At 55.5% G+C, this 27,339-nt stretch overlaps 1 protein-coding gene across 1 annotated transcript in view; it reads left to right on the forward strand.

The window, feature by feature from the left end:
• Positions 1 to 27,339, forward strand: part of cdh23 (cadherin-related 23) — a 261,541-nt gene that overhangs the window by 157,783 nt on the left and 76,419 nt on the right. Inside the window, exons 11-13 of the mRNA XM_087982495.1 lie at positions 1,790 to 2,011; positions 24,469 to 24,588; positions 25,943 to 26,123. Of these exons, the coding sequence (XP_087838621.1) occupies positions 1,790 to 2,011; positions 24,469 to 24,588; positions 25,943 to 26,123 (523 nt within the window). The remainder of the gene's footprint in view (positions 1 to 1,789; positions 2,012 to 24,468; positions 24,589 to 25,942; positions 26,124 to 27,339) is intronic.

A 27,339-nucleotide genomic window follows, 5' to 3' on the forward strand; every position in this document is an offset into this window, starting at 1 on the left:
GTGCAGTTCTGGTCACCCTGTGAAGGATGTTATTAAATTGGAAGGGGTTCAGAAAAGCTTTACTAGGATGTTGCTGGGATTGGGGCATTTGAGATATCAAAAGAGTATGGAAACACTGGGCTAATTCCGGCTGGAGGTTGAGGGGTGCCCTTATAAAACCATGAGTGTCATAGATAAGGTGAATGACAAGGGTCTTTCCCCTGGGATTGGCAGTTCAAAACTAGGGGACAGATTTCACAGGTGAGAGGAGAAAGATTTAGAAAAGGCATGACACAGGGGGTAGTCCATATGTGGAATGAACTGTGGATGCAGGTGTGGATGCAGGTGAAGTTACAACAGTTTAAAAACATTTGGATAAGTTCATGAATACAAAAGGTTTGGAGGGATATGGGCCAAGTGCTGGTAAATGGGACTAGATTGGGTTGGGATACCTGGTCGGCATGGACAGGTTGGACCAAAGGGTCTGATTCCATGCTGTATATCTGAATGACCCTGAGCTGGCCTACACGTAACTCCAAATTCACAGTGATATTGTTGATGCTTAACTGCCCTGTGGGCACTTAGGGATAGGCCTCACTAGCGGCGCCCTCCTCCTGTTAATGAATGTTAAAAAAGATATTGCTTCGAGGATAAATAATGTCTTGGACACTGGGGATAGCTCCCTGGTTTTTCCTCAAAATAGTGTAGGGGGGATCTTTTACTGAGAACACTTTGGTTTAGAAAGACTGTACCCTCAGTAGCGCCCCCTCCCTCACTACTGTGACAATAGATATCTGAAACAAACACAGAGAAACTCAGCAGGTCTGGCAGCATCTGTGGAGAGCCAAACAGAGTTAATGTTTCAAATCTGGTAGACTGCTTTTTCCAGAACTGAAGAAAAGTCAAACCATACTTGAAACGTTAATTTTGTCTCTCTCTCCACAGATGCTGACAGAGCTGCTGCATTTCTCCAGCACTCTCTGTATTTGTTTCAGATTTCCGGTATCTGCAGTATTTTGTTTTTCATCAAGTGTGATGGGAAGAGTCTGGTGAGAGACCAAAGAAGGAATGTCCTGGAGGGGTGGGTCAGACTGGGTGAAGAGCAGATGCTGGGGTTTTCAGGAGGGGAAATGTCAGTCACCGATGATTTATCCTGGTGGTTTCATGGTATCCTGGAGTGTTTCCTGGGGACTTCTAGCTGGGAATTGCTAGAGGTCCTCTTGAAATTATTCAGGCGAATGGCTTAGAGTTTTGCAACTCTTCTTCCACTTTGAAGTGTGTCCGTGTTTGGAAGGGGGCCGAGGGGAGATTGTTATTATCTGTAAGGGCTCCTCAGCCAGACTGGACACCAGAGAGGGGAAGTGCGTGACTGACAGTTGTATTATTTGCCAATGGGATGAACATCAAGTTGCTTGAGAACAAAAGGCAACCTCTAATTTCAGTTCCTTGAAAGAAATTTCCTGACTGTGGCCTTTCATTTAACTTTCAGCCACCTTGTAATGTTGCATTTCTGCCTGGCATAGCCCTTTGTCCTGAGGGGGACCATAGGAGTGAGGCGCTCACGTGGCAAAGGACTGTGGGAGGATGCCCTTGCAGACGTAGAGAGAGCATGCAAAGTCTATGCAGCCAGTCACCCAAGGGTGGTATTGAACCCAGGTCCTTAGCCCTGTGAGGCAGCAGTGCTAACCACTATCCACCATGCTGTCCTAACACACAGCAGCTGTATACGCAACTAACTTGGGCACTCTGTGCTGGTTGGCGCGCTGTGTTGTACAGTTTTATGACTAATCTCAAGATTTATTTATTGCAGGCGATGACAACGGTGCTTGTAAATATTTTGGATGAGAATGACAATCACCCTGCATTTCAACAACAGCAATATGAAATCACCTTAGACGAAGGGCCAGACACCATGCAGGCTTTCAACCTGACAGTGAGTGCCACAGACCGAGATAAAGGTCCCAACGGAACCGTCACCTATGCTATTGTCGATGGGAATCTCCATGACACATTCACCATCCACAGTACCACAGTGAGTGTTCAATGTTACTGCGTTCGCCATCAGGAGTAGTTATTGTATTGGGGTGGGGAGTCATTGGTCACCTTGAACACTGACATGATTAATGTAGGTGGGAAGGACTCCTCACTTTGGCATTTTAGCCAATTTATAAACCATTCACTCAGAAAGACTTACACTTCTGAAGCACTTTGTGAAAATGTGTATCGCACCCAGTCATACACTGAAATGTGGTTACTGTCTCTCACGCGGTAAGTATCACAACCTGCAAATCAAGATTCCACTCGCACATAAATACTGTTCAATATTTTGGATTGTTTGTTTTGGTTTACCAGAGATGTTCAGAGAAACTCCCTGGACTGAATCTTTTTTTTCTGGCTATGTGTAAGTTGCATTGAAATTTTGAAGAAATTCTCATCTCAAGGCTAAAGAGTGTTCTTCTCTAACTCTTTTACCAAACTCACCGCATTAACTACCCTGCTGTATTCCTCATATCTGATTCCAACCCCTTTTTACCATGCACCATTCCTGGCACTGCTCACCACTGCTCACCGGATATCCAAGAATTGTCCTGCATCCCTTGCACTCTTGCCATCCATCCCTTCCTGTTGGATATTCGGACAAACACTGTTGGTCCACAGCGGCCCTGCATAGTCCCCGACGTATGGGCATGGCAGATGGGGAAATGACACTCCATGTTTGAGCCAGTGAGCTCCTTCTGGATGGCGTGATGTAAACCCAGAGCATCCTCTTCCCCCAGGACCAACAATGGAGACCACAATCCCAGACCACGCCCATCCTGTTCTACGGTCACCACCTGGTCAGTGCAGTCTCAGCCGGCTGGAGAAATGCCTAGTGCTGGAGGGAGAAGGTTAATGGCCTTCTCTACTTCACCAGCATTGGTGCCACCTGCCAACTTGGCGGTCTTCTGGTGTGGTAAGGCGGTCTCTCGGCCTGGCATGGCCTCAGCATGGACTTCCGGTCTCGAGGTAATTCCAGAATGACCTCACAGCCTCATGAAACTTGAGATGAAATCCGGTGCGGACTGGAGCCAAGGCCCGATGCAGTCTGGAGTCAAGGCCAAGTGCGGACTGGAGCCAGGGTGCAGTGTGGATTGGAACCAGTGCCCAGTGTGGACTGAAGCCAAGGCCCAGTGCAGATTGGAGCCAGGGCCCAGTGCAGACTGGAGTCAGGGCCCAGTGCAGACAGGAGCCAAGGACCAGTGCGGACTGGAGCCAGGGCCCAGTGCGGACTGGAGGCAAGGGCCAGTGCGGACTGGAGCCAAGGCTCAGTGCGGACTGGAGCCAGGGCCCAGTGCGGACTGGAGGCAAGGGCCAGTGCGGACTGGAGCCAAGGCTCAGTGCGGACTGGAGCCAAGGACCAGTGCGGACTGAAGCCAGGGCCAGTGCGGACTGAAGCCAAGGCCCCGGTGTGGACTGGAGCCAAGGCCCAGTGCGGACTGGAGCCAAGGGCCAGTGCGGACTTGAGCCAAGGACCAGTGCGGACTGGAGCCAAGGCTCAGTGCGGACTGGAGCCAAGGACCAGTGCGGACTGAAACCAAGGACCAGTGCAGACTATAGGCAAGGCCCAGTGCGGACTGGAGCCAAGGCCCGATGCAGACTACAGCCAAGGCCCAGTGCGGACTGGAGCCAAGGCTCTGTGTGGATTGGAGCCAAGGCCCAGTGTGGACTGGAGCCAAGGAGCAGTGTGGATTAGAGCCAGGGCCCAGTGCGGACTGGAGCCAAGGCTCAGTGTGGATTGGAACCAGGGCCCAGTGCGGACTGGAGCCAAGGCCCAGTGAGGACTGAAGCCAAGGCCCAGTGTGGACTGGAGCCAAGGCCCAGTGTGGATTGGAGCCAAGGCCCAGTGCGGACTGGAGCCAAGGCCCTGTGTGGATTGGAGCCAAGGCCCAGTGTGGACTGGAGCCAAGGCCCAGTGTGGATTAGAGTCAGGGCCCAGTGCGGACTGGAGCCAAGGCCCAGTGTGGATTGGAACCAGGGCCCAGTGCGGACTGGAGCCAAGGCCCAGTGTGGATTGGAGCCAAGGCCCAGTGCGGACTGGAGCCAAGGCCCAGTGTGGATTGGAGCCAGGGTCCAGTGTGGATTGGAACCAGGGCCCAGTGTGGACTGGAGCCAAGGCCCAGTGTGGATTGGAACCAGGGCCCAGTGTGGACTGGAGCCAAGGCCCAGTGTGGATTGGAGCCAAGGCCCAGTGCGGACTGGAGCCAAGGCTCAGTGTGGATTGGAACCAGGGTCCAGTGTGGATTGGAACCAGGGCCCAGTGTGGACTGGAGCCAAGGCCCAGTGAGGACTGAAGCCAAGGCTCAGTGTGGATTGGAGCCAAGGCCCAGTGCGGACTGGAGCCAGGGCCCAATACGGACTGGAGCCAAGGCCCAATACAGACTGGAGCCAAGGCCCAATACAGACTGGAGCCAAGGCCCAATACGAACTGGAGCCAAGGCCCAGTGCGGACTGGAGACAAGGCCTGGTACAGACTAGAGGCTAGGTGCCGGTGTAATCTGGGTTGGAAGACCATTGTTCTGAACTTTTGTTTCTGCAACACTGAACTTTTTGTTTCTCTGTTCTGTAAGATTTTGTATCTGAAAAAGCTCTACCTAGGTACCTTTGTACCTGAAATGGTGCTGTAAGTGGCAACATATGAACGTTTCACTGTATTCATTTGATTTCATGCGACGATAAAGCTAATTTATTTCTAATTCTTTCCGATACCTCACATTCAGTACACCTCTGTACACAACTCCCACCAAGGCTGTGACCTACCACTCTCACTATCGCCTGTAAGATCTTCCCCACCCACTCTCACCCACTCCAGTTATAACACCACTCACCCCGCAAGCCGTCTGTGCTGCCCACTCACTCACCCAGACGCCTCTGCACCCACACCAACACCAACACTAGCAGCTGTGCCATGTGCTTCCATCTCCTGGGATACCTGCCTTTGTCTCATTCCAGGAGGAAAACAGCCCACACTAAAGCAGAAAGAGCCAAGCCGGATGGTTGGCTGCATTACATTCAGCTCCTTACCCTCCACCTGGAGAAGACCCTAGTTCTGTCTGTCCCTAAATGGCTGGCTGACTGTGCCCAAGCCCTGGATTGAAATGAGAAGTTGCCCTTGACTTACTGTACCAGGACTCTCTAAGTGACGGCTATCCCCCATGTTAGGACTGTGCATAATGACAAGGCAATACAGAAGAAATAAAGACCAGGTATTTCTGGCTGAGGGGGCAAAAGGCACAGGGACAAAACAAGGCCTTGCAAAGTAGGGGTGTGCTGTGAGCATCCCTATAAGGCTTGGTGTGCACACCCTGAGAGCCCACAGATACAGACTGGTGCTGACCCTGAGAGCCCGCAGATACAGCCTGGGGTAGTCCCCGAGAGCCCACAGATACAGCCTGGTGTAGTCCCTGAGAGCCCGCAGATAAAGCCGGGTGTAGTCCATCAGAGCCCGCAGATACAGCCTGGTATAGTCCCTCAGAGACCGTAGAAACAGCCTGATGTAGTCCCTGAGAGCCGCAGATACAGCCTGGTGCAGTCCCTGAGAGCTGCAGATACAGCCTGGTGTAGTCCCCAAGAACCCGCAGGTACAGCCTGGTGTAATCCGCGCGAAGCTGCAAATACAACCTGGTGAAGTCCCTGAGAGCCGGAGATACAGCCTGGTGTAGTCCCTGAGGGCCCGCAGATACAGCCTGGTGTAGTCCCTGAGAGCCCGCAGATACAGTCTGGTATAGTCCCCGAGAGTCCGCAGATACAGCCTCGTGTAGTCCCTGAAAGCCCACAGATACAGCCTGTTGTAGACCCCGAGATCCTGCAGATACAGCCTGGTGTATTCCCGAGAAACTGCAGATACAGCCGGATGGAGTCCCTGAGAACCGCAGATACAGCATGGTGTAGTTCCTGAGAGCCCGCAGATATAACCTGGTGTAGTCCCCGAGAACCTGCAGTTACAGCCTGGTGTAGTCCCTGTGAGCCGCAGATACAGCCTCGTGTAGTTCCTGAGGTCCTGCAGGTACAACCTGATGTAGTCCCTGGGAGCTGCAGATACAGCCTCGTGTAGTTCCTGAGGGCCCGTAGATACAGCCTGGTGTAGTCCCTGAGGGCTCGCAGATACAGCCTGGTGTAGTCCCTGAGATCCTGCAGATACAGCTTGGTGTAGTCGATCAGAGCCGGTAGATACAGCCTGGTGTAGTCCCTGAGAGCGCGCAGATACAGTCTGGTGTAGTCCACAAGAACCCACAGATACAGCCTGGTTTAGTCCCTGAGAACCCGCAGATACAGCCTGGTGCAGTCCCTGAGAGCCAACAGATACAGTCTGGTGTAGTCCCTGAGAGCCCACAGATACAGCCTGGTGTAGTCCCTGAGGGCCCACAGCTACAGCCTGGTATAGTCCCCAAAAGGCGCAAATACAGCCTGGTGTAGTCCCTGAGGGCCCACAGCTACAGCCTGGTATAGTCCCCGAGAGCCGCAAATACAGCCTGGTGTAGTCCCTGAGAGCCGCAGATACAGCTTGGTGCAGTCCCTGAGAGCCCACAGCTACAGCCTGGTATAGTCCCCGAGAGCCGCAAATACAGTCGGGTGCAGTCCCTGAGAACCGCAGATACAGCCTGGTGTAGTCAATGGGAGCCGCAGATACAGCCTGGTGCTGTCCCTGAGAGCCCGCAGATACAGCCTGGTGTAGTCCCTGAGAACCACAGATACAGCCTGGTGTCATCCCTGAGGGCCGGCAGATACAGCCTGGTGTAGCCCCTGAGAGCCGCAGATACAGCTTGGTGTAGTCCCTGAGAACCCGCAGATACAGCCTGGTGTAATCCCTGTGAGCCCGCAGAGATAGCCTGGTGTAGTCCCTGAGAACCGCAGATACAGCCTGGTGTAGTCAATGGGAGCCGCAGATACAGCCTGGTGCTGTCCCTGAGAGCCCGCAGATACAGCCTGGTGTAGTCCCTGAGAACCACAGATACAGCCTGGTGTCATCCCTGAGGGCCGGCAGATACAGCCTGGTGTAGCCCCTGAGAGCCGCAGATACAGCTTGGTGTAGTCCCTGAGAACCCGCAGATACAGCCTGGTGTAATCCCTGTGAGCCCGCAGAGATAGCCTGGTGTAGTCCCTCAGAGCCCGCAGATACAGCCTGGTGTAGTCCTCCGGTCCCCCCTAGATACAGCCTGGTGTAGTCCCTGAGAACCCACAAATACAGCCTGGTGCAGTCCCTGAGAGCCCGCAGATACAGCCTGGTGTAGTCCCTGAGAGCGCGCAGATACAGCCTGGTGTAATCCCTGAGGATGCGCAGATACAGCCTGGTGCGGTGCCTGAGAGCCCGCAGATACAGCCTGGTGTAGTCCCTGAGTGCCCGCAGATACAGCCTGGTGTAGTCCCTGACAGCCCGCAGATACAGCCTGGTGTAGTCCCTGAGAGCCCGCAGGTACAGCCTGGTGTAGTCCCTGAGAGCCCGAGATATAGCCTGGTGTAGTCCCTGAGAGCCGCAGATACAGCCTGGTGTAGTCCCCAAGAACCCGCAGACACAGCCTGATGTAGTCCCCGCGAACCTGCAAATACAACCTGGTGTAGTCCCTGAGGGCCCGCAGATACAGCCTGGTGTAGTCCCTGAGAGCCTGCAGATGCAGCCTGGTATAGTGCCCGAGAGTCCGCAGATACAGCCTGGTGTAGTCCCTGAAAGCCCGCAGATACAGCCTGTTGTAGTCCCCGAGATCCTACAGATACAGCCTGGTGTAGTCCCCGAGAAACTGCAGATTCAGCCTGGTGTAGTACCTGAGAGCGCGCAGATACAGCCGGGTGTAGTCCCTGAGAACTGCAGATACAGCCTGGTGTCATCCCTGAGGGCCCGCAGATACAGACTGTTGCAGTCCCTGAGAGCCCGCAGATATAGCCTGGGGTGATCTCTCAGAGCCCACAGATACAACCTGGTGTAGTCCCTGAGAGCCTGCAGAAACAGCCTGGTGTAGTCCTTGAGAGCTGCAGATACAGCCTGGTGTAGTCCCCGAGAACCCGCAAATACAGCCTGGTGTAGTCCCTGATATCCCGCAGATACAGCCTGGTGTTGTCCCTGAGAGCCCACAGATACAGCCGGGTGAAGTCCCTGAGAGCCGCAGATACAGCCTGGTGTAGTCCCTGGGAGCCGCAGATACAGCCTGGTGCAATCCCTCAGAGCCCGCAGATACAGCCTGGTGTAGTCCCTGAAAGCCGCAGATACAGCCGGGTGTAGTCCCAGAGAGCCCGCAGATACAGCCTGGTGTAGTCCCCGAGAACCCGCAAATACAGCCTGGAGTAGTCCCTAAGAGCCCGCTGATACAGCCTGGTGTAGTCCTCGAGAACCCGCAGATACAGCCTGGTGTTGTCCCTGAGAGCCTGCAGATACAGCCTGGTGTAGTCACTGAGAGCCCGCAGATACAGCCTGGCGTAGTCCCTCAGAACCTGCAGATACAGCCAGGTGCAGTCCCTGAGAGCACGCAGATACAGCCTGGTGTACTCACTCAGAGCCCGTAGATACAGCCTGGTGTAGTCCCACAGAGCCCGAAGATACAGCCTGATGTAGTCCCCGAGAACCCGCAGATACAGCGTGGTATAGTCGTTGAGTGCCGCAGATACAGCCTGGTGTAGTTCCTGAGAGCCGCACATACAGCCTGGTGTAGTCCCTGAGAGCCCGCAGACACAGCCGGGTGAAGTCCCTGAGAGCCCGCAGATACACCCTGGTGTAGTCCCCGAGAACCTGCAGATTCAGCCTGGTGTAGTCACTGAGAGCCCGCAGATACAGCCTGGCGTAGTCCCTCAGAACCTGCAGATACAGCCAGGTGCAGTCCCTGAGAGCACGCAGATACAGCCTGGTGTACTCACTCAGAGCCCGTAGATACAGCCTGGTGTAGTCCCACAGAGCCCGAAGATACAGCCTGATGTAGTCCCCGAGAACCCGCAGATACAGCGTGGTATAGTCGTTGAGTGCCGCAGATACAGCCTGGTGTAGTTCCTGAGAGCCGCACATACAGCCTGGTGTAGTCCCTGAGAGCCCGCAGACACAGCCGGGTGAAGTCCCTGAGAGCCCGCAGATACACCCTGGTGTAGTCCCCGAGAACCTGCAGATTCAGCCTGGTGTAGTACCTGAGAGCGCGCAGATACAGCCGGGTGTAGTCCCTGAGAACTGCAGATACAGCCGGTGTTGTCCATGGGAGCCGAAGATACAGACTGGTGTAGTCCCTGAGAGCCGCAGATACAGCCTGGTGTCATCCCTGAGGGCCCGCAGATACAGTCTGGTGTAGTACCTGAGGGCCCACAGTGACAGCCTGGTATAGTCCCCGAGAGCCGCAAATACAGCCTGGTGTAGTCCCCGAGGGCGCGCAGATACAGCCTGGTGTAGTCCCTGAGAGCCTGCAGATACAGCCTGTTGTAGTCTCCGAGATCCTGCAGGTACAGCCTGGTGTAGTCCCTGAGAGCCCGCAGATACAGCCTGGTGTAGTCCCCGAGAACCTGCAGATACAGCCTGGTGTAGTCCCTGAGGATGTGCAGATAAAGCCTGGTGCGGTGCCTGAGAGCCCGCAGATACAGCCTGGTGTAGTCCCTGAGAGCCCGCAGATACAGCCTGGTGTAGTCCCTGAGAGCCGCAGATACAGCCTGGTGTAGTCCCCGCGAACCTGCAAATACAACCTGGTGAAGTCCCTGAGAGCCGGAGGTACAGCATGGTGTAGTCCCTGAGGGCCCGCAGATACAGCCTGGTGTAGTCCCTGAGAGCCTGCAGATCCAGCATGGTATAGTCCCCGAGAGTCCGCAGATACAGCCTGGTGTAGTCCCTGAGATCCTGCCGATACAGCCTGGTGTAGTCCCCAAGAAATTGCAGATTCAGCCTGGTGTAGTCCCTGAGAGCCCTCAGATATAGCCTGGGGTGATCCCTCAGAGCCCACAGATACAGCCTGGTGTAGTCCCTGAGAGCCTGCAGAAACAGTCTGGTGTAGTCCCCGAGAACCTGCAAATACAGCCTGGTGTAGTCCCTGAGATCCCGCAGATACAGCCTGGTGTTGTCCCTGAGAGCCCACAGATACAGCCTGGTGTAGTCCCTGGGAGCCGCAGATGCAGCCTGGTGCAGTCCCTGAGAGCCTGCAGATACAGCCTGGTGTAGTCCCATAACGCCGCAGATACAGCCGGGTGTAGTCCCTGAAACCCCTCAGATACAGCCTGGTGTAGTCCCCGAGAACCCGCAAATACAGCCTGGTGTAGTCCCTAAGAGCCTGCCTATATAGCCTGGTGTAGTCCTCGAGAACCCGCAGATACAGCCTGGTGTTGTCCCTGAGAGCCGACAGATACAGCCTGGTGTAGTCAATTAGAGCCCGCAAATACAGCCTGGTGTAGTCCTCGAGAACCCGCAGATACAGCCTGGTGTAGTCACTGAGAGCCGACAGATGCAGCCTGGTGTAGTCAATGAGAGCCCGCAAATACAGCCTGGCGTAGTCCCTCAAAGCCCGCAGATACAGCCAGGTGCAGTCCCTGAGAGCACGCAGATACAGCTTGGTGTAGTCCCTGAGTACACGCAGATACAGCCTGGTGTACCCACTCAGAGCCCGCAGATACAGCCTGGAGTAGTCCCACAGAGCCCAAAGATACAGCCTGATGTAGTCCCCGAGAACCCACAGATACAGCCTGGTGTTGTCCCTGAGAGCCCACAGATACAGCCTGGTGTAGTCCCTGGGAGCCGCAGATGCAGCCTGGTGCAGTCCCCGAGAGCCTGCAGATACAGCCTGGTGTAGTCCCATAACGCCGCAGATACAGCCGGGTGTAGTCCCTGAAACCCCGCAGATACAGCCTGGTGTAGTCCCCGAGAACCCGCAGATACAGCCTGGTATGGTCCCTAAGAGGCTGCCGATACAGCCTGGTGTAGTCCTCGAGAACCCGCAGATACAGCTTGGTGTAGTCACTGAGAGCCGACAGATACAGCCAGGTGCAGTCCCTGAGAGCCCGCAGATACAGCCAGGTGCAGTCCCTGAGAGCCCGCAGGTACAGCTTGGTGTAGTCCCTGAGTCCACGCAGATACAGCCTGGTGTACCCACTCAGAGCCCGCAGATACAGCCTGGTGTAGTCCCACAAAGCCCAAAGATACAGCCTGATGTAGTCCCCGAGAACCCACAGATACAGCCTGGTGTTGTCCCTGAGAGCCCACAGATACAGCCTGGTGTAGTCCCTGGGAGCCGCAGATGCAGCCTGGTGCAGTCCCTGAGAGCCTGCAGATACAGCCTGGTGTAGTCCCATAACGCCGCAGATACAGCCGGGTGTAGTCCCTGAAACCCCGCAGATACAGCCTGGTGTAGTCCCCGAGAACCCGCAGATACAGCCTGGTATGGTCCCTAAGAGGCTGCCGATACAGCCTGGTGTAGTCCTCGAGAACCCGCAGATACAGCCTGGTGTTGTCCCTGAGAGCCTGCAGATACAGCTTGGTGTAGTCACTGAGAGCCGACAGATACAGCCAGGTGCAGTCCCTGAGAGCCCGCAGATACAGCTTGGTGTAGTCCCTGAGTGCACGCAGATACAGCCTGGTGTACCCAATCAGAGCCCGCAGATACAGCCTGGTGTAGTCCCACAAAGCCCAAAGATACAGCCTGATGTAGTCCCCGAGAACCCACAGATACAGCCTGGTGTAGTCTCCGAGAACCTGCAGATACAGCGTGGTATAGTCGTTGAGTGCCGCAGATACAGCCTGGTGTAGTTCCTGAGAGCCGCACATACAGCCTGGTGTAGTCCCTGAGAGCCCGCTGACACAGTCGGGTGAAGTCCCTGAGAGCCCGCAGATACGCCCTGGTGTTGTCCCTGAGAGCCCGCAGATACAGCCTGGTGTAGTCCCCGAGAACCTGCAGATTCAGCCTGGTGTAATACCTGAGAGCGCGCAGATACAGCCGGGTGTAGTCCCTGAGAACTGCAGATACAGCCTGGTGTCATCCCTGAGGGCCCGCAGATACAGACTGTTGCAGTCCCTGAGAGCCCGCAGATACAGCCTGGTGTTGTCCCTGAGAGCCCACAGATACAGCCTGGTGTAGTCCCTGGGAGCCGCAGATGCAGCCTGGTGCAGTCCCTGAGAGCCTGCAGATACAGCTTGGTGTAGTCCCATAACGCCGCAGATACAGCCGGGTGTAGTCCCTGAAACCCCGCAGATACAGCCTGGTGTAGTCCCATAACGCCGCAGATACAGCCTGGTGTAGTCCCATAACGCCGCAGATACAGCCTGGTGTAGTCCTCGAGAACCCGCAGATACAGCTTGGTGTAGTCACTGAGAGCCGACAGATACAGCCAGGTGCAGTCCCTGAGAGCCCGCAGATACAGCTTGGTGTAGTCCCTGAGTCCACGCAGATACAGCCTGGTGTACCCACTCAGAGCCCGCAGATACAGCCTGGTGTAGTCCCACAAAGCCCAAAGATACAGCCTGATGTAGTCCCCGAGAACCAACAGATACAGCCTGGTGTAGTCCCTGACAGCCCGCAGATACAGCCTAGCACAGTCCCTGAGAGCTCGCAGATGCAGCCTGGTGTAGTCCCTGAGAGCCGCAGATACAGCCTGTTGTAGTCCCCGCGAACCTGCAAATACAACCTGGTGAAGTCCCTGAGAGCCGGAGATACATCATTGTGTAGTCCCTGAGGGACAGCAGATACAGACTGGTGTGTTCCCCAAGAACTCGCAGATACAGCCTGTTGTAGTCCCCGCGAACCCGCAGATACAGCCTGGTGTAGTCACTGAGAGCCGACAGATACAGCCTGGTGTAGTCAATGAGAGCCCGCAAATACAGCCTGGCGTAGTCCCTCAGAGCCCGCAGATACAGCCTGGTGCAGTCCCTGAGAGCCCGCAGATACAGCTTGGTGTAGTCCCTGAGTACACGCAGATACAGCCTGGTGTACCCACTCAGAGCCCGCTGATACAGCCTGGTGTAGTCCCACAGAGCCCAAAGATACAGCCTGATGTAGTCCCCGAGAACCCACAGATACAGCCTGGTGTTGTCCCTGAGAGCCCACAGATACAGCCTTGTGTAGTCCCTGGGAGCCGCAGATGCAGCCTGGTGCAGTCCCTGAGAGCCTGCAGATACAGCCTGGTGTAGTCCCATAACGCCGCAGATACAGCCGGGTGTAGTCCCTGAAACCCCGCAGATACAGCCTGGTGTAGTCCCCGAGAACCCGCAGATACAGCCTGGTATGGTCCCTAAGAGCTGCCGATACAGCCTGGTGTAGTCCTCGAGAACCCGCAGATACAGCCTGGTGTTGTCCCTGAGAGCCTGCAGATACAGCTTGGTGTAGTCACTGAGAGCCGACAGATACAGCCAGGTGCAGTCCCTGAGAGCCCGCAGATACAGCTTGGTGTAGTCCCTGAGTGCACGCAGATACAGCCTGGTGTACCCAATCAGAGCCCGCAGATACAGCCTGGTGTAGTCCCACAAAGCCCAAAGATACAGCCTGATGTAGTCCCCGAGAACCCACAGATACAGCCTGGTGTAGTCTCCGAGAACCTGCAGATACAGCGTGGTATAGTCGTTGAGTGCCGCAGATACAGCCTGGTGTAGTTCCTGAGAGCCGCACATACAGCCTGGTGTAGTCCCTGAGAGCCCGCTGACACAGTCGGGTGAAGTCCCTGAGAGCCCGCAGATACGCCCTGGTGTTGTCCCTGAGAGCCCGCAGATACAGCCTGGTGTAGTCCCCGAGAACCTGCAGATTCAGCCTGGTGTAGTACCTGAGAGCGCGCAGATACAGCCGGGTGTAGTCCCTGAGAACTGCAGATACAGCCTGGTGTCATCCCTGAGGGCCCGCAGATACAGACTGTTGCAGTCCCTGAGAGCCCGCAGATACAGCCTGGTGTTGTCCCTGAGAGCCCACAGATACAGCCTGGTGTAGTCCCTGGGAGCCGCAGATGCAGCCTGGTGCAGTCCCTGAGAGCCTGCAGATACAGCCTGGTGTAGTCCCATAACGCCGCAGATACAGCCGGGTGTAGTCCCTGAAACCCCGCAGATACAGCCTGGTGTAGTCCCCGAGAACCCGCAGATACAGCCTGGTATGGTCCCTAAGAGGCTGCCGATACAGCCTGGTGTAGTCCTCGAGAACCCGCAGATACAGCTTGGTGTAGTCACTGAGAGCCGACAGATACAGCCAGGTGCAGTCCCTGAGAGCCCGCAGATACAGCTTGGTGTAGTCCCTGAGTCCACGCAGATACAGCCTGGTGTACCCACTCAGAGCCCGCAGATACAGCCTGGTGTAGTCCCACAAAGCCCAAAGATACAGCCTGATGTAGTCCCCGAGAACCCACAGATACAGCCTGGTGTAGTCCCTGACAGCCCGCAGATACAGCCTAGCACAGTCCCTGAGAGCTCGCAGATGCAGCCTGGTGTAGTCCCTGAGAGCCGCAGATACAGCCTGTTGTAGTCCCCGCGAACCTGCAAATACAACCTGGTGAAGTCCCTGAGAGCCGGAGATACATCATTGTGTAGTCCCTGAGGGACAGCAGATACAGACTGGTGTGTTCCCCAAGAACCCGCAGATACAGCCTGTTGTAGTCCCCGCGAACCCGCAGATACAGCCTGGTGTAGTCAATGAGAGCCCGCAAATACAGCCTGGCGTAGTCCCTCAGAGCCCCAGATGCAGCCAGGTGCAGTCCCTGAGAGCCCGCAGATACAGCTTGGTGTAGTCCCTGAGTACACGCAGATACAGCCTGGTGTACCCACTCAGAGCCCGCTGATACAGCCTGGTGTAGTCCCACAGAGCCCAAAGATACAGCCTGATGTAGTCCCCGAGAACCCACAGATACAGCCTGGTGTTGTCCCTGAGAGCCCACAGATACAGCCTGGTGTAGTCCCTGGGAGCCGCAGATGCAGCCTGGTGCAGTCCCTGAGAGCCTGCAGATACAGCCTGGTGTAGTCCCATAACGCCGCAGATACAGCCGGGTGTAGTCCCTGAAACCCCGCAGATACAGCCTGGTGTAGTCCCCGAGAACCCGCAGATACAGCCTGGTATGGTTCCTAAGAGGCTGCCGATACAGCCTGGTGTAGTCCTCGAGAACCCGCAGATACAGCCTGGTGTTGTCCCTGAGAGCCTGCAGATACAGCTTGGTGTAGTCACTGAGAGCCGACAGATACAGCCAGGTGCAGTCCCTGAGAGCCCGCAGATACAGCTTGGTGTAGTCCCTGAGTGCACGCAGATACAGCCTGGTGTACCCACTCAGAGCCCGCAGATACAGCCTGGTGTAGTCCCACAAAGCCCAAAGATACAGCCTGATGTAGTCCCCGAGAACCCACAGATACAGCCTGGTGTAGTCTCCGAGAACCTGCAGATACAGCGTGGTATAGTCGTTGAGTGCCGCAGATACAGCCTGGTGTAGTTCCTGAGAGCCGCACATACAGCCTGGTGTAGTCCCTGAGAGCCCGCTGACACAGTCGGGTGAAGTCCCTGAGAGCCCGCAGATACGCCCTGGTGTTGTCCCTGAGAGCCCGCAGATACAGCCTGGTGTAGTCCCCGAGAACCTGCAGATTCAGCCTGGTGTAGTACCTGAGAGCGCGCAGATACAGCCGGGTGTAGTCCCTGAGAACTGCAGATACAGCCTGGTGTCATCCCTGAGGGCCCGCAGATACAGACTGTTGCAGTCCCTGAGAGCCCGCAGATACAGCCTGGTGTTGTCCCTGAGAGCCCACAGATACAGCCTGGTGTAGTCCCTGGGAGCCGCAGATGCAGCCTGGTGCAGTCCCTGAGAGCCTGCAGATACAGCCTGGTGTAGTCCCATAACGCCGCAGATACAGCCGGGTGTAGTCCCTGAAACCCCGCAGATACAGCCTGGTGTAGTCCCCGAGAACCCGCAGATACAGCCTGGTATGGTCCCTAAGAGGCTGCCAATACAGCCTGGTGTAGTCCTCGAGAACCCGCAGATACAGCTTGGTGTAGTCACTGAGAGCCGACAGATACAGCCAGGTGCAGTCCCTGAGAGCCCGCAGATACAGCTTGGTGTAGTCCCTGAGTCCACGCAGATACAGCCTGGTGTACCCACTCAGAGCCCGCAGATACAGCCTGGTGTAGTCCCACAAAGCCCAAAGATACAGCCTGATGTAGTCCCCGAGAACCCACAGATACAGCCTGGTGTAGTCCCTGACAGCCCGCAGATACAGCCTAGCACAGTCCCTGAGAGCTCGCAGATGCAGCCTGGTGTAGTCCCTGAGAGCCGCAGATACAGCCTGTTGTAGTCCCCGCGAACCTGCAAATACAACCTGGTGAAGTCCCTGAGAGCCGGAGATACATCATTGTGTAGTCCCTGAGGGACAGCAGATACAGACTGGTGTGTTCCCCAAGAACTCGCAGATACAGCCTGTTGTAGTCCCCGCGAACCCGCAGATACAGCCTGGTGTAGTCACTGAGAGCCGACAGATACAGCCTGGTGTAGTCAATGAGAGCCCGCAAATACAGCCTGGCGTAGTCCCTCAGAGCCCGCAGATACAGCCTGGTGCAGTCCCTGAGAGCCCGCAGATACAGCTTGGTGTAGTCCCTGAGTACACGCAGATACAGCCTGGTGTACCCACTCAGAGCCCGCTGATACAGCCTGGTGTAGTCCCACAGAGCCCAAAGATACAGCCTGATGTAGTCCCCGAGAACCCACAGATACAGCCTGGTGTTGTCCCTGAGAGCCCACAGATACAGCCTTGTGTAGTCCCTGGGAGCCGCAGATGCAGCCTGGTGCAGTCCCTGAGAGCCTGCAGATACAGCCTGGTGTAGTCCCATAACGCCGCAGATACAGCCGGGTGTAGTCCCTGAAACCCCGCAGATACAGCCTGGTGTAGTCCCCGAGAACCCGCAGATACAGCCTGGTATGGTCCCTAAGAGCTGCCGATACAGCCTGGTGTAGTCCTCGAGAACCCGCAGATACAGCCTGGTGTTGTCCCTGAGAGCCTGCAGATACAGCTTGGTGTAGTCACTGAGAGCCGACAGATACAGCCAGGTGCAGTCCCTGAGAGCCCGCAGATACAGCTTGGTGTAGTCCCTGAGTGCACGCAGATACAGCCTGGTGTACCCACTCAGAGCCCGCAGATACAGCCTGGTGTAGTCCCACAAAGCCCAAAGATACAGCCTGATGTAGTCCCCGAGAACCCACAGATACAGCCTGGTGTAGTCTCCGAGAACCTGCAGATACAGCGTGGTATAGTCGTTGAGTGCCGCAGATACAGCCTGGTGTAGTTCCTGAGAGCCGCACATACAGCCTGGTGTAGTCCCTGAGAGCCCGCTGACACAGTCGGGTGAAGTCCCTGAGAGCCCGCAGATACGCCCTGGTGTTGTCCCTGAGAGCCCGCAGATACAGCCTGGTGTAGTCCCCGAGAACCTGCAGATTCAGCCTGGTGTAGTACCTGAGAGCGCGCAGATACAGCCGGGTGTAGTCCCTGAGAACTGCAGATACAGCCTGGTGTCATCCCTGAGGGCCCGCAGATACAGACTGTTGCAGTCCCTGAGAGCCCGCAGATACAGCCTGGTGTTGTCCCTGAGAGCCCACAGATACAGCCTGGTGTAGTCCCTGGGAGCCGCAGATGCAGCCTGGTGCAGTCCCTGAGAGCCTGCAGATACAGCCTGGTGTAGTCCCATAACGCCGCAGATACAGCCGGGTGTAGTCCCTGAAACCCCGCAGATACAGACTGGTGTAGTCCCCGAGAACCCGCAGATACAGCCTGGTATGGTCCCTAAGAGGCTGCCGATACAGCCTGGTGTAGTCCCCGAGAACCCGCAGATACAGCCTGGTATGGTCCCTAAGAGGCTGCCAATACAGCCTGGTGTAGTCCTCGAGAACCCGCAGATACAGCTTGGTGTAGTCACTGAGAGCCGACAGATACAGCCAGGTGCAGTCCCTGAGAGCCCGCAGATACAGCTTGGTGTAGTCCCTGAGTCCACGCAGATACAGCCTGGTGTACCCACTCAGAGCCCGCAGATACAGCCTGGTGTAGTCCCACAAAGCCCAAAGATACAGCCTGATGTAGTCCCCGAGAACCCACAGATACAGCCTGGTGTAGTCCCTGACAGCCCGCAGATACAGCCTAGCACAGTCCCTGAGAGCTCGCAGATGCAGCCTGGTGTAGTCCCTGAGAGCCGCAGATACAGCCTGTTGTAGTCCCCGCGAACCTGCAAATACAACCTGGTGAAGTCCCTGAGAGCCGGAGATACATCATTGTGTAGTCCCTGAGGGACAGCAGATACAGACTGGTGTGTTCCCCAAGAACCCGCAGATACAGCCTGTTGTAGTCCCCGCGAACCCGCAGATACAGCCTGGTGTAGTCAATGAGAGCCCGCAAATACAGCCTGGCGTAGTCCCTCAGAGCCCGCAGATGCAGCCAGGTGCAGTCCCTGAGAGCCCGCAGATACAGCTTGGTGTAGTCCCTGAGTACACGCAGATACAGCCTGGTGTACCCATTCAGAGCCCGCTGATACAGCCTGGTGTAGTCCCACAGAGCCCAAAGATACAGCCTGATGTAGTCCCCGAGAACCCACAGATACAGCCTGGTGTTGTCCCTGAGAGCCCACAGATACAGCCTGGTGTAGTCCCTGGGAGCCGCAGATGCAGCCTGGTGCAGTCCCTGAGAGCCTGCAGATACAGCCTGGTGTAGTCCCATAACGCCGCAGATACAGCCGGGTGTAGTCCCTGAAACCCCGCAGATACAGCCTGGTGTAGTCCCCGAGAACCCGCAGATACAGCCTGGTATGGTTCCTAAGAGGCTGCCGATACAGCCTGGTGTAGTCCTCGAGAACCCGCAGATACAGCCTGGTGTTGTCCCTGAGAGCCTGCAGATACAGCTTGGTGTAGTCACTGAGAGCCGACAGATACAGCCAGGTGCAGTCCCTGAGAGCCCGCAGATACAGCTTGGTGTAGTCCCTGAGTGCACGCAGATACAGCCTGGTGTACCCACTCAGAGCCCGCAGATACAGCCTGGTGTAGTCCCACAAAGCCCAAAGATACAGCCTGATGTAGTCCCCGAGAACCCAAAGATACAGCCTGGTGTAGTCTCCGAGAACCTGCAGATACAGCGTGGTATAGTCGTTGAGTGCCGCAGATACAGCCTGGTGTAGTTCCTGAGAGCCGCACATACAGCCTGGTGTAGTCCCTGAGAGCCCGCTGACACAGTCGGGTGAAGTCCCTGAGAGCCCGCAGATACGCCCTGGTGTTGTCCCTGAGAGCCCGCAGATACAGCCTGGTGTAGTCCCCGAGAACCTGCAGATTCAGCCTGGTGTAGTACCTGAGAGCGCGCAGATACAGCCGGGTGTAGTCCCTGAGAACTGCAGATACAGCCTGGTGTCATCCCTGAGGGCCCGCAGATACAGACTGTTGCAGTCCCTGAGAGCCCGCAGATACAGCCTGGTGTAGTCCCTGAGAGCCGCAGGTACAGCCTGGTGTCATCCCTGAGGGCCCGCAGATACAGCCTGGTGTAGTACTTGAGGGCCCACAGCGACAGCCTGGTATAGTCCCCGAGAGCCGCAAATACAGCCTGGTGTAGTCCCCGAGGGCGCGCAGATACAGCCTGGTTTGGTGCCTGAGAAGCCACAGATACAGCCTGGTGTAGTCCCCGAGAACCGGCAGATACAGCCTGGTGTAGTCCCTGAGAGCCCGCAGATACAGCCTGGTGTAGTCCCAGACAGCCCGCAGATACAGCCTGGTGTAGTCCCAGACAGCCTGCAAATACAACCTGGTGAAGTCCCCGAGAGCCGGAGATACATCATTGTGTAGTCCCTGAGGGACAGCAGATGCAGCCTGGTGTAGTCCCCGAGATCCTGCAGGTACAGCCTGGTGTAGTCCCCGAGAACCTGCAGATTCAGCCTGGTGTAGTACCTGAGAACCTGCAGATACAGCCTGGTGTAGTCCCCGAGAACCTGCAGATTCAGCCTGGTGTAGTACCTGAGAGCCCGCAGATACAGCCGGGTGTAGTCCCTGAGAGCTGCAGATACAGCCTGGTGTAGTCCATGGGAGCCGCAGATACAGACTGGTGCAGTCCCTGAGAGCCCGCAGATACAGTCTGGTGTCATCCCTGAGGGCCCGCAGATACAGCCTGGTGTAGTACCTGAGGGCCCCCAGCGAAAGCCTGGTATAGTCCCCGAGAGCCGCAAATACAGCCTGGTGTAGTCCCTGAGGGCGCGCAGATACAGCCTCGTGTGGTGCCTGAGAACCCACAGATACAGCCTGGTGTAGTCCCCGAGAACCGGCAGATACAGCCTGGTGTAGTCCCTGACAGCCCGCAGATATAGCCTAGCGCAGTCCCTGAGAGCTCGCAGATGCAGCCTGGTGTAGTCCCTGAGAGCCGCAGATACAGCCTGGTGTGTTCCCCAAGAACCCGCAGATACAGCCTGTTGTAGTCCCGCGAACCTGCAAATACAACCTGGTGAAGTCCCTGAGAGCCGGAGATACATCATTGTGTAGTCCCTGAGGGACAGCAAATACAACCTGGTGAAGTCCCTGAGAGCCGGAGATACAGCTTAGCGCAGTCCCTGAGAGCCAGCAGATGCAGCCTGGTGTAGTCCCTGAGATCCCGCAGATACAGCCTGGTGTAGTCCCTGAGAGCCGCAGATACAGCCGTGTGTAGTCCCTGAGAGCCGCAGATACAGCCGTGTGTAGTCCCTGAGAGCCGCAGATACAGCCTGGTGTAGTCCCCGCGAACCTGCAAATACAACCTGGTGAAGTCCCTGAGAGCCTGCAGATACAGTCTGGTATAGTCCCCGAGAGTCCGCAGATACAGCCTGGTATAGTCCCTGAATGCCCGCAGATACAGCCTGATGTAGTCCCGAGATCCTGCAGGTACAGCCTGGTGTGTCGGTCTCCCGGTGTGACAGTCTCCCGGTGTGACAGTGTCCCGGTGTGACAGTCTCCCGGTGTCACAGTCTCCCGGTGTGACAGTCTCCCGGTGTCACAGTCTCCCGGTGTCACAGTCTCCCGGTGTGAGAGTCTCCCGGTGTGACAGTCTCCCGGTGTGACGGTCTCCTGGTGTGACAGTGTCCCGGTGTGACAGTCTCCCGGTGTGACAGTCTCCTGGTGTGACAGTCTCCCAGTGTGAAGGTCTCCCAGTGTGAAGGTCTCCCGGTGTGACGGTCTCCCGGTGTGACGGTCTCCCGGTGTGACGGTATCCCAGTTTGACAGTCTCCCACTATGACGGTCTCCCGGTGTGACAGTGTCCCGGTGTGACGGTCTCCCGGTGTGACAGTCTCCCGGTGTGACGGTCTCCCGGTGTGACAGTCTCCCGGTGTGACGGTCTCCCAGTGTGACGGTCTCCCGGTGTGACAGTCTTCCGGTGTGACGGTCTCCCGGTGTGACAGTCTCCCGGTGTGACAGTCTCCCGGTGTGACGGTCTCCCGGTGTGACGGTCTCCCAGTGTGACAGTCTTCCGGTGTGACGGTCTCCCGGTGTGACGGTCTCCCGGTGTGACAGTCTTCCGGTGTGACGGTCTCCCGGTGTGACAGTCTTCCGGTGTGCCAGTCCTCCGGTGTGACAGTCTCCCAGTGTGACGGTCTCCCGGTGTGACGGTCTCCCGGTGTGACAGTCTTCCGGTGTGACGGTCTCCCGGTGTGACAGTCTTCCGGTGTGACAGTCTCCCGGTGTGACGGTCTCCCAGTGTGACGGTCTCCCGGTGTGACAGTCTTCCGGTGTGACGGTCTCCCGGTGTGACAGTCTCCCGGTGTGACGGTCTTCCGGTGTGACAGTCTCCCGGTGTGACGGTCTCCCAGTGTGACGGTCTCCTGGTGTGACAGTCTTCCGGTGTGACGGTCTCCCGGTGTGACAGTCTCCCGGTGTGAAGGTCTCCCGGTGTGACGGTCTCCCGGTGTGAAGGTCTCCCGGTGTGACAGTCTCCCGGTGTGACGGTCTCCCAGTGTGAAGGTCTCCCGGTGTGACGGTCTTCCGGTGTGTCGGTCTCCCGGGGTGACAGTCTCCCGGTGTGACATTCTCCCGGTGTGACGGTCTCCCGGTGTGAGAGTCTCCTGGTGTGACAGTCTCCCAGTGTGTCGGTCTCCCGGTGTGAGAGTCTCCCGGTGTGACAGTCTCCAGGTGTGACGGTCTCCCGGTGTGACAGTCTCCCGGTGTGACGGTCTCCCGGTGTGACGGTCTCCCGGTGTGACAGTCTCCCGGTGTGACGGTCTCCCGGTGTGACGGTCTCCCGGTGTGAAGGTCTCCCGGTGTGACAGTCTCCCGGTGTGACGGTCTCCCAGGGTGAAGGTCTCCCGGTGTGACGGTCTCCCGGTGTGACAGTCTTCAAGTGTGATGGTCTCCCGGTGTGAGAGTCTCCCGGTGTGACGGTCTCCCGGTGTGACAGTCTCCCGGTGTGACAGTCTCCCGGTGTGACAGTCTCCCGGTGTGACGGTCTCCCGTGTGACAGTCTCCCGGTGTGACAGTCTCCCGGTGTGACAGACTCCCGGTGTGTCGGTCTCCCAGTGTGACAGTCTCCCGGTGTGACGGTCTCCCGGTGTGACAGTCTCCCGGTGTGACAGTCTCACGGTGTGTCGGTCTCCCGGTGTGACAGTCTCCCGGTGTGACGGTCTCCAAGTGTGACAGTCTCCCGGTGTGACAGTCTCACGGTGTGTCGGTCTCCCGGTGTGACAGTCTCCCGGTGTGACGGTCTCCCGGTGTGTCGGTCTCCCGGTGTGACAGTGTCCCGGTGTGACGGTCTCCCGGTGTGAAAGTCTCCCGGTGTGACAGTCTCCCGGTGTGATGGTCTCCCGGTGTGACAGTCTTCCGGTGTGACGGTCTCCCGGTGTGACAGTCTCCCGGTGTGATGGTCTCCCGGTGTGAGAGTCTCCCGGTGTGACAGTCTCCCGGTATGACGGTCTCCCGGTGTGACAGTGTCCCGGTGTGACGGTCTCCCGGTGTGAAAGTCTCCCGGTGTGACAGTCTCCCAGTGTGACGGTCTCCCGGTGTGACAGTCTCCCGGTGTGACGGTCTCCCGGTGTGACGGTCTCCCGGTGTGACAGTCTCCCGGTGTGACGGTCTCCCGGTGTGACGGTCTCCCGGTGTGACGGTCTCCCGGTGTGACGGTCTCCCGGTGTGACAGTCTCCCGGTGTGACCGTCTCCCGGTGTGACAGTCTCCCGGTGTGACGGTCTCCCGGTGTGACAGTCTCCCGGTGTGACGGTCTCCCGGTGTGACGGTCTCCCGGTGTGACGGTCTCCCGGTGTGAAAGTCTCCCAGTGTGATGGTCTCCCTGTGTGAAAGTCTCCCGGTGTGACGGTCTCCCGGTGTGAGAGTCTCCCGGTGTGACAGTCTCCCGGTGTGACGGTCTCCCGGTGTGACGGTCTCCCGGTGTGACAGTGTCCCGGTGTGACAGTCTCCTGGTGTGACGGTCTCCCGGTGTGACAGTCTCCCGGTGTGAGAGTCTCCCGGTGTGACGGTCTCCCGGTGTGACGGTCTCCCGGTGTGACAGTGTCCCGGTGTGACGGTCTCCCGGTGTGACGGTCTCCTGGTGTGACAGTCTCCCGGTGTGACAGTCTCCCGGTGTGACGGTCTCCCGGTGTGACAGTCTCCTGGTGTGACGGTCTCCCGGTGTGACAGTCTCCCGGTGTGACAGTCTCCCGGTGTGACGGTCTCCCGGTGTGACAGTCTCCTGGTGTGACGGTCTCCTGGTGTGACGGTCTCCTGGTGTGACAGTCTCCCGGTGTGACGGTCTCCCGGTGTGACAGTCTCCCGGTGTGACAGTCTCCCGGTGTGTCGGTCTCCCGGTGTGACAGTCTCCCGTGGTGACAGTCTCCCGGTGTGACAGTCTCCCGGTGTGATGGTCTCCCGGTGTGAAAGTCTCCCGGTGTGAAGATCTAGTCCAGTGCAGAGGTCTCATGGAGCCATCGAGGTGTACAGCGCAGAAACAGACCCTGCGGTCCCACTGGTCCATGCTGACCAGACACCCCTAACCTAATTGAGTCCTATTTGCCAGCACCCGGCCCATATCACTGTATACCCCTCCTATTCAAAAATCATCCAGATGCCTTTTAAATGTTGAAACTGCATCTACCACTTCCTCTGACAGTTCATGGCACATATGAACTATTTGCCCCGGTATCAAAGTGTGGTTTCAAGGAGTCGTGGTGATGCTGGAATCAATGGGAATTTCAGTGAAAGCTCCCCCCTTTCTGTAGACAGACCTGGCATGGGCAAAAATGGTGAGGCTGTTTGTGGTCAGTGCCCTCAGGACATCGCCGTTCCATACCCACATGGTCATGTGGCATTGCCAAAGATTTTTCAAACTGAAATTTACCCTATTTATCTTTTCCTTTCAAATGAACCCCTTTGATATTGTGATGCATATAACATTTCAGGTTGTGAATCATATAAACATGATCCCTCTGGGGGGTATGTGGAGCACTTAACGATCTCCGTCCTGTGAGCGGTTAATGAGCGCGTGTCAGTGCCAATTCTCCTTTCACACTGAAAAGACTCATTTTTGTTTTTAATTCTGTAGATGTCCAGGGGCCAGTATAGACATTGAGTAAATATTAGTTCCTTGTCCTAGGGTCAGATCGAAGCAGTGAAGGAACTGGACTATGAGCGAAGCCATGGCCGCTACCCTCTCACCATTACAGCCACTGACCAGTGTCCGAAGCCACTCTGCCGCCTGACAGCCACAGCCACAGTAAGTACATAAAAGAGCCAACTATCCACTGAGGCTGAGTGTAAAACATCAACAAGGCAATGCTGTTCAAACCATCCACGCATGTTAGTTTGAAGAGAAATTGAAAGACTTGAACTTATATAGAGCTGACATATTAGAGGGGTACTGCATATCAGGAATTCCGGACGAAGCTTATGCCTGAAACATGATTCTCCCGCTCCTCGGATGCTGCCTAACCTGCTGTGCTTTTCCAGCAACACACTCTAGGCACTGTATATGGACATTATTACTCTGCTGACCAGTTAATGAGCAAGCCTGTACATTTTTGACCATCATTTCCAGAAGCTAATAATCCCCAAGGTGAGCTGGAATCGAAGACCCTCAGGATATCCTGCCCCACCGCTGTGGGGTATCAACTTGCTGTTGTCTGCAGATATGCTCCAACCTTAAAATCTAAAAGTCACTCACCCTGCACCCAGGTTTTGAAACTTGTTATCCATCCCAGAAACTATCTGTGACAACCCCCAGGATTATTGGTTACACCCCTCCTTCTCTGGTAACATCTATCAATGGATTTACTGAAAAGCTGGAAGGGAGTTGGAGCTGCATAACCAGAAAGGAGAAGATAAATGAATGAAGGCTGACAGTCAGACACAGCCATCACTGTTAGGGACACAAGGTCTCTGGGGAATATCTCTGTCCCATGACTGAATGTTGTGTTTCAGGAATTAGCTTCCTGAACTGATGTTCAGCCTGCTTATTAAGTGCACAGTGGAATAGTAATGTCCATGTGGTTAGCACTGCTTCCTTGCAGGTGCTGGGTTCAATTCCAGCCTTGAGGGACTGTCTGTTTGGAGCTTGCATGTTCTCCCCATGTCTGCGTGGGTTTCCTCCCACGGTCCAAATATGTGCAGGTTAGGGTGGATTGGCCAGGATAAATTGCCCCACAGTGCCCAGGGATCTGCAGACTAGGTGGGTTAGCCATGGGAAATGTGGTTACAAGGGGTGGGTCTGGGTGGGATGCTCTTTAGAGAGTTTGTGCAGACTTGATGGGCCAAACTGCAGGGATTCTATGGTTACAGGGCAATGTTTTTCAGCTTTTTGTTGAAAATCGGGGTTACTCAGTGATTCAGAGTACATTCAATCTTTCAAGTCTGTACTTGGAATTGGTTACGCCACTAAAACCTGAGAGAGACAGAGGCACACTTGATCGTGAACCACAATCAGAGGAAACAAAATGTTTGCTTCCACCTCTCCACCTAATCAGCGCTAAGTGTCCAAGACAGACTTGAAACTGCGTTTGTGTTTACAGCATAATTGTTTAAATGGCTAGAATTTAAATGATAAATCTGGCTTATTCATTCTCCTGTTGTAGGTGCTAGTCAACGTTAACGATATCAATGATGTGGTGCCAAGGTTTCTTCACCCTTACGAAGGTCCATTTGACATCACTGAGGGTCAACCAGGCCCCAGAGTATGGACGTTCCTTGCGGATGACGAAGATTCAGGCCCAAATGGACAAGTAGAGTATAGCATCATAGCAGGAGATCCCCTTAGTAAGTCTGTGCAATGTCAGTAAGATAATCTGTAAAGAGTCATAGAGCTGTACTGCATGGAAACAGAGCCTTCAGTCCAATTTGTCCATTTTGAGCAGATATCCTAATTTAATCTAGTCCCATTTACCAGCACCTGGCCCATATACCTCCAAACCCTTCCTATTCATATACCCATCCAGATGCTTTTTAAATGTTGTAATTGTACCAGCCTCCACCACTTCCTCTGGCAGCTCATTCCATACACGCACCACCCTCTGTGTGAAAAAGTTGCACTTTAAGTCCCTTTTAGATCTTTCCCCTCTCACTTTAAACCTATGCCCTCTAGTTTTGGGCTCCCCTACTCTGGGATAAAGACTTTGTCTATTTATCCTATCCAAGCCCCTCATAACTTTGTAAACCTCTATAAGGTCACCCCTCAGCCTCCAGTGCTCCAGGGAAAACAGCCCCAAACTAATCTACCTCTCCCTGTAGCTCAAATCCTCCAACCCTGGCAACATCCTTGTAAATCTTTTCTGAACCCTTTCAAGTATAATGATATCTTTCCTAAGGTGGCCTAACCAATGTCCTGTACAACCACAACATGACTTCCCAATCCCTGTACGCAATGCACTGAACAATAAGGGCAAATATACCAAACGCCTCCTTGACTTTCCTATCTACCTGAGATTCCACTTTCAAGGAACTATGAACCTGCACCCCATGGTCTTTTTATTTGGCAACACTCTCCAGGACCCTACCATTAAGTGTGCATGTCCTGCCCTGATTTGTCTTATCAAAATGCAACACTTCACATTTATCTAGATTAAACTTCACCTGCCACTCATCGGCCCATCCGATCAAGGTCCCTTTGTAGTCTGAGATAAGCTTCTTCACTGTCCACTATCCCACCAATTTTGGTGTCATCTGCAAACTTACTAACCATTCCTCCGATATTCACATCCAAGTCATTGATATAAAGCAGTGGACCCAACACACCCTGAAGCACAACAAAAGCATTGGGCGGTCAGTGATCGACAGACTTGACATGGTGCCCAATTATGTGGGTGTAGTTTAAAACAATTAGTTTGTGAGTTGGTTTGATAAAGAGCTGACATTAACAGCTGGAGCTTTGATAAGGGGAAGCTAGTACATGGATGAAGAAATACTGAGAGAATCAGATGAAGTAACTGACCATGAAAACAGGGAGGGGGATTAGAATTCCATAGGATCACATAAG

Source organism: Chiloscyllium plagiosum, unplaced genomic scaffold, assembly GCF_037043375.1.
Source record: "Chiloscyllium plagiosum isolate Xiang-an unplaced genomic scaffold, Cpla_swu_hap1 HiC_scaffold_43, whole genome shotgun sequence".
NCBI classification, from domain to species: domain Eukaryota; kingdom Metazoa; phylum Chordata; class Chondrichthyes; order Orectolobiformes; family Hemiscylliidae; genus Chiloscyllium; species Chiloscyllium plagiosum.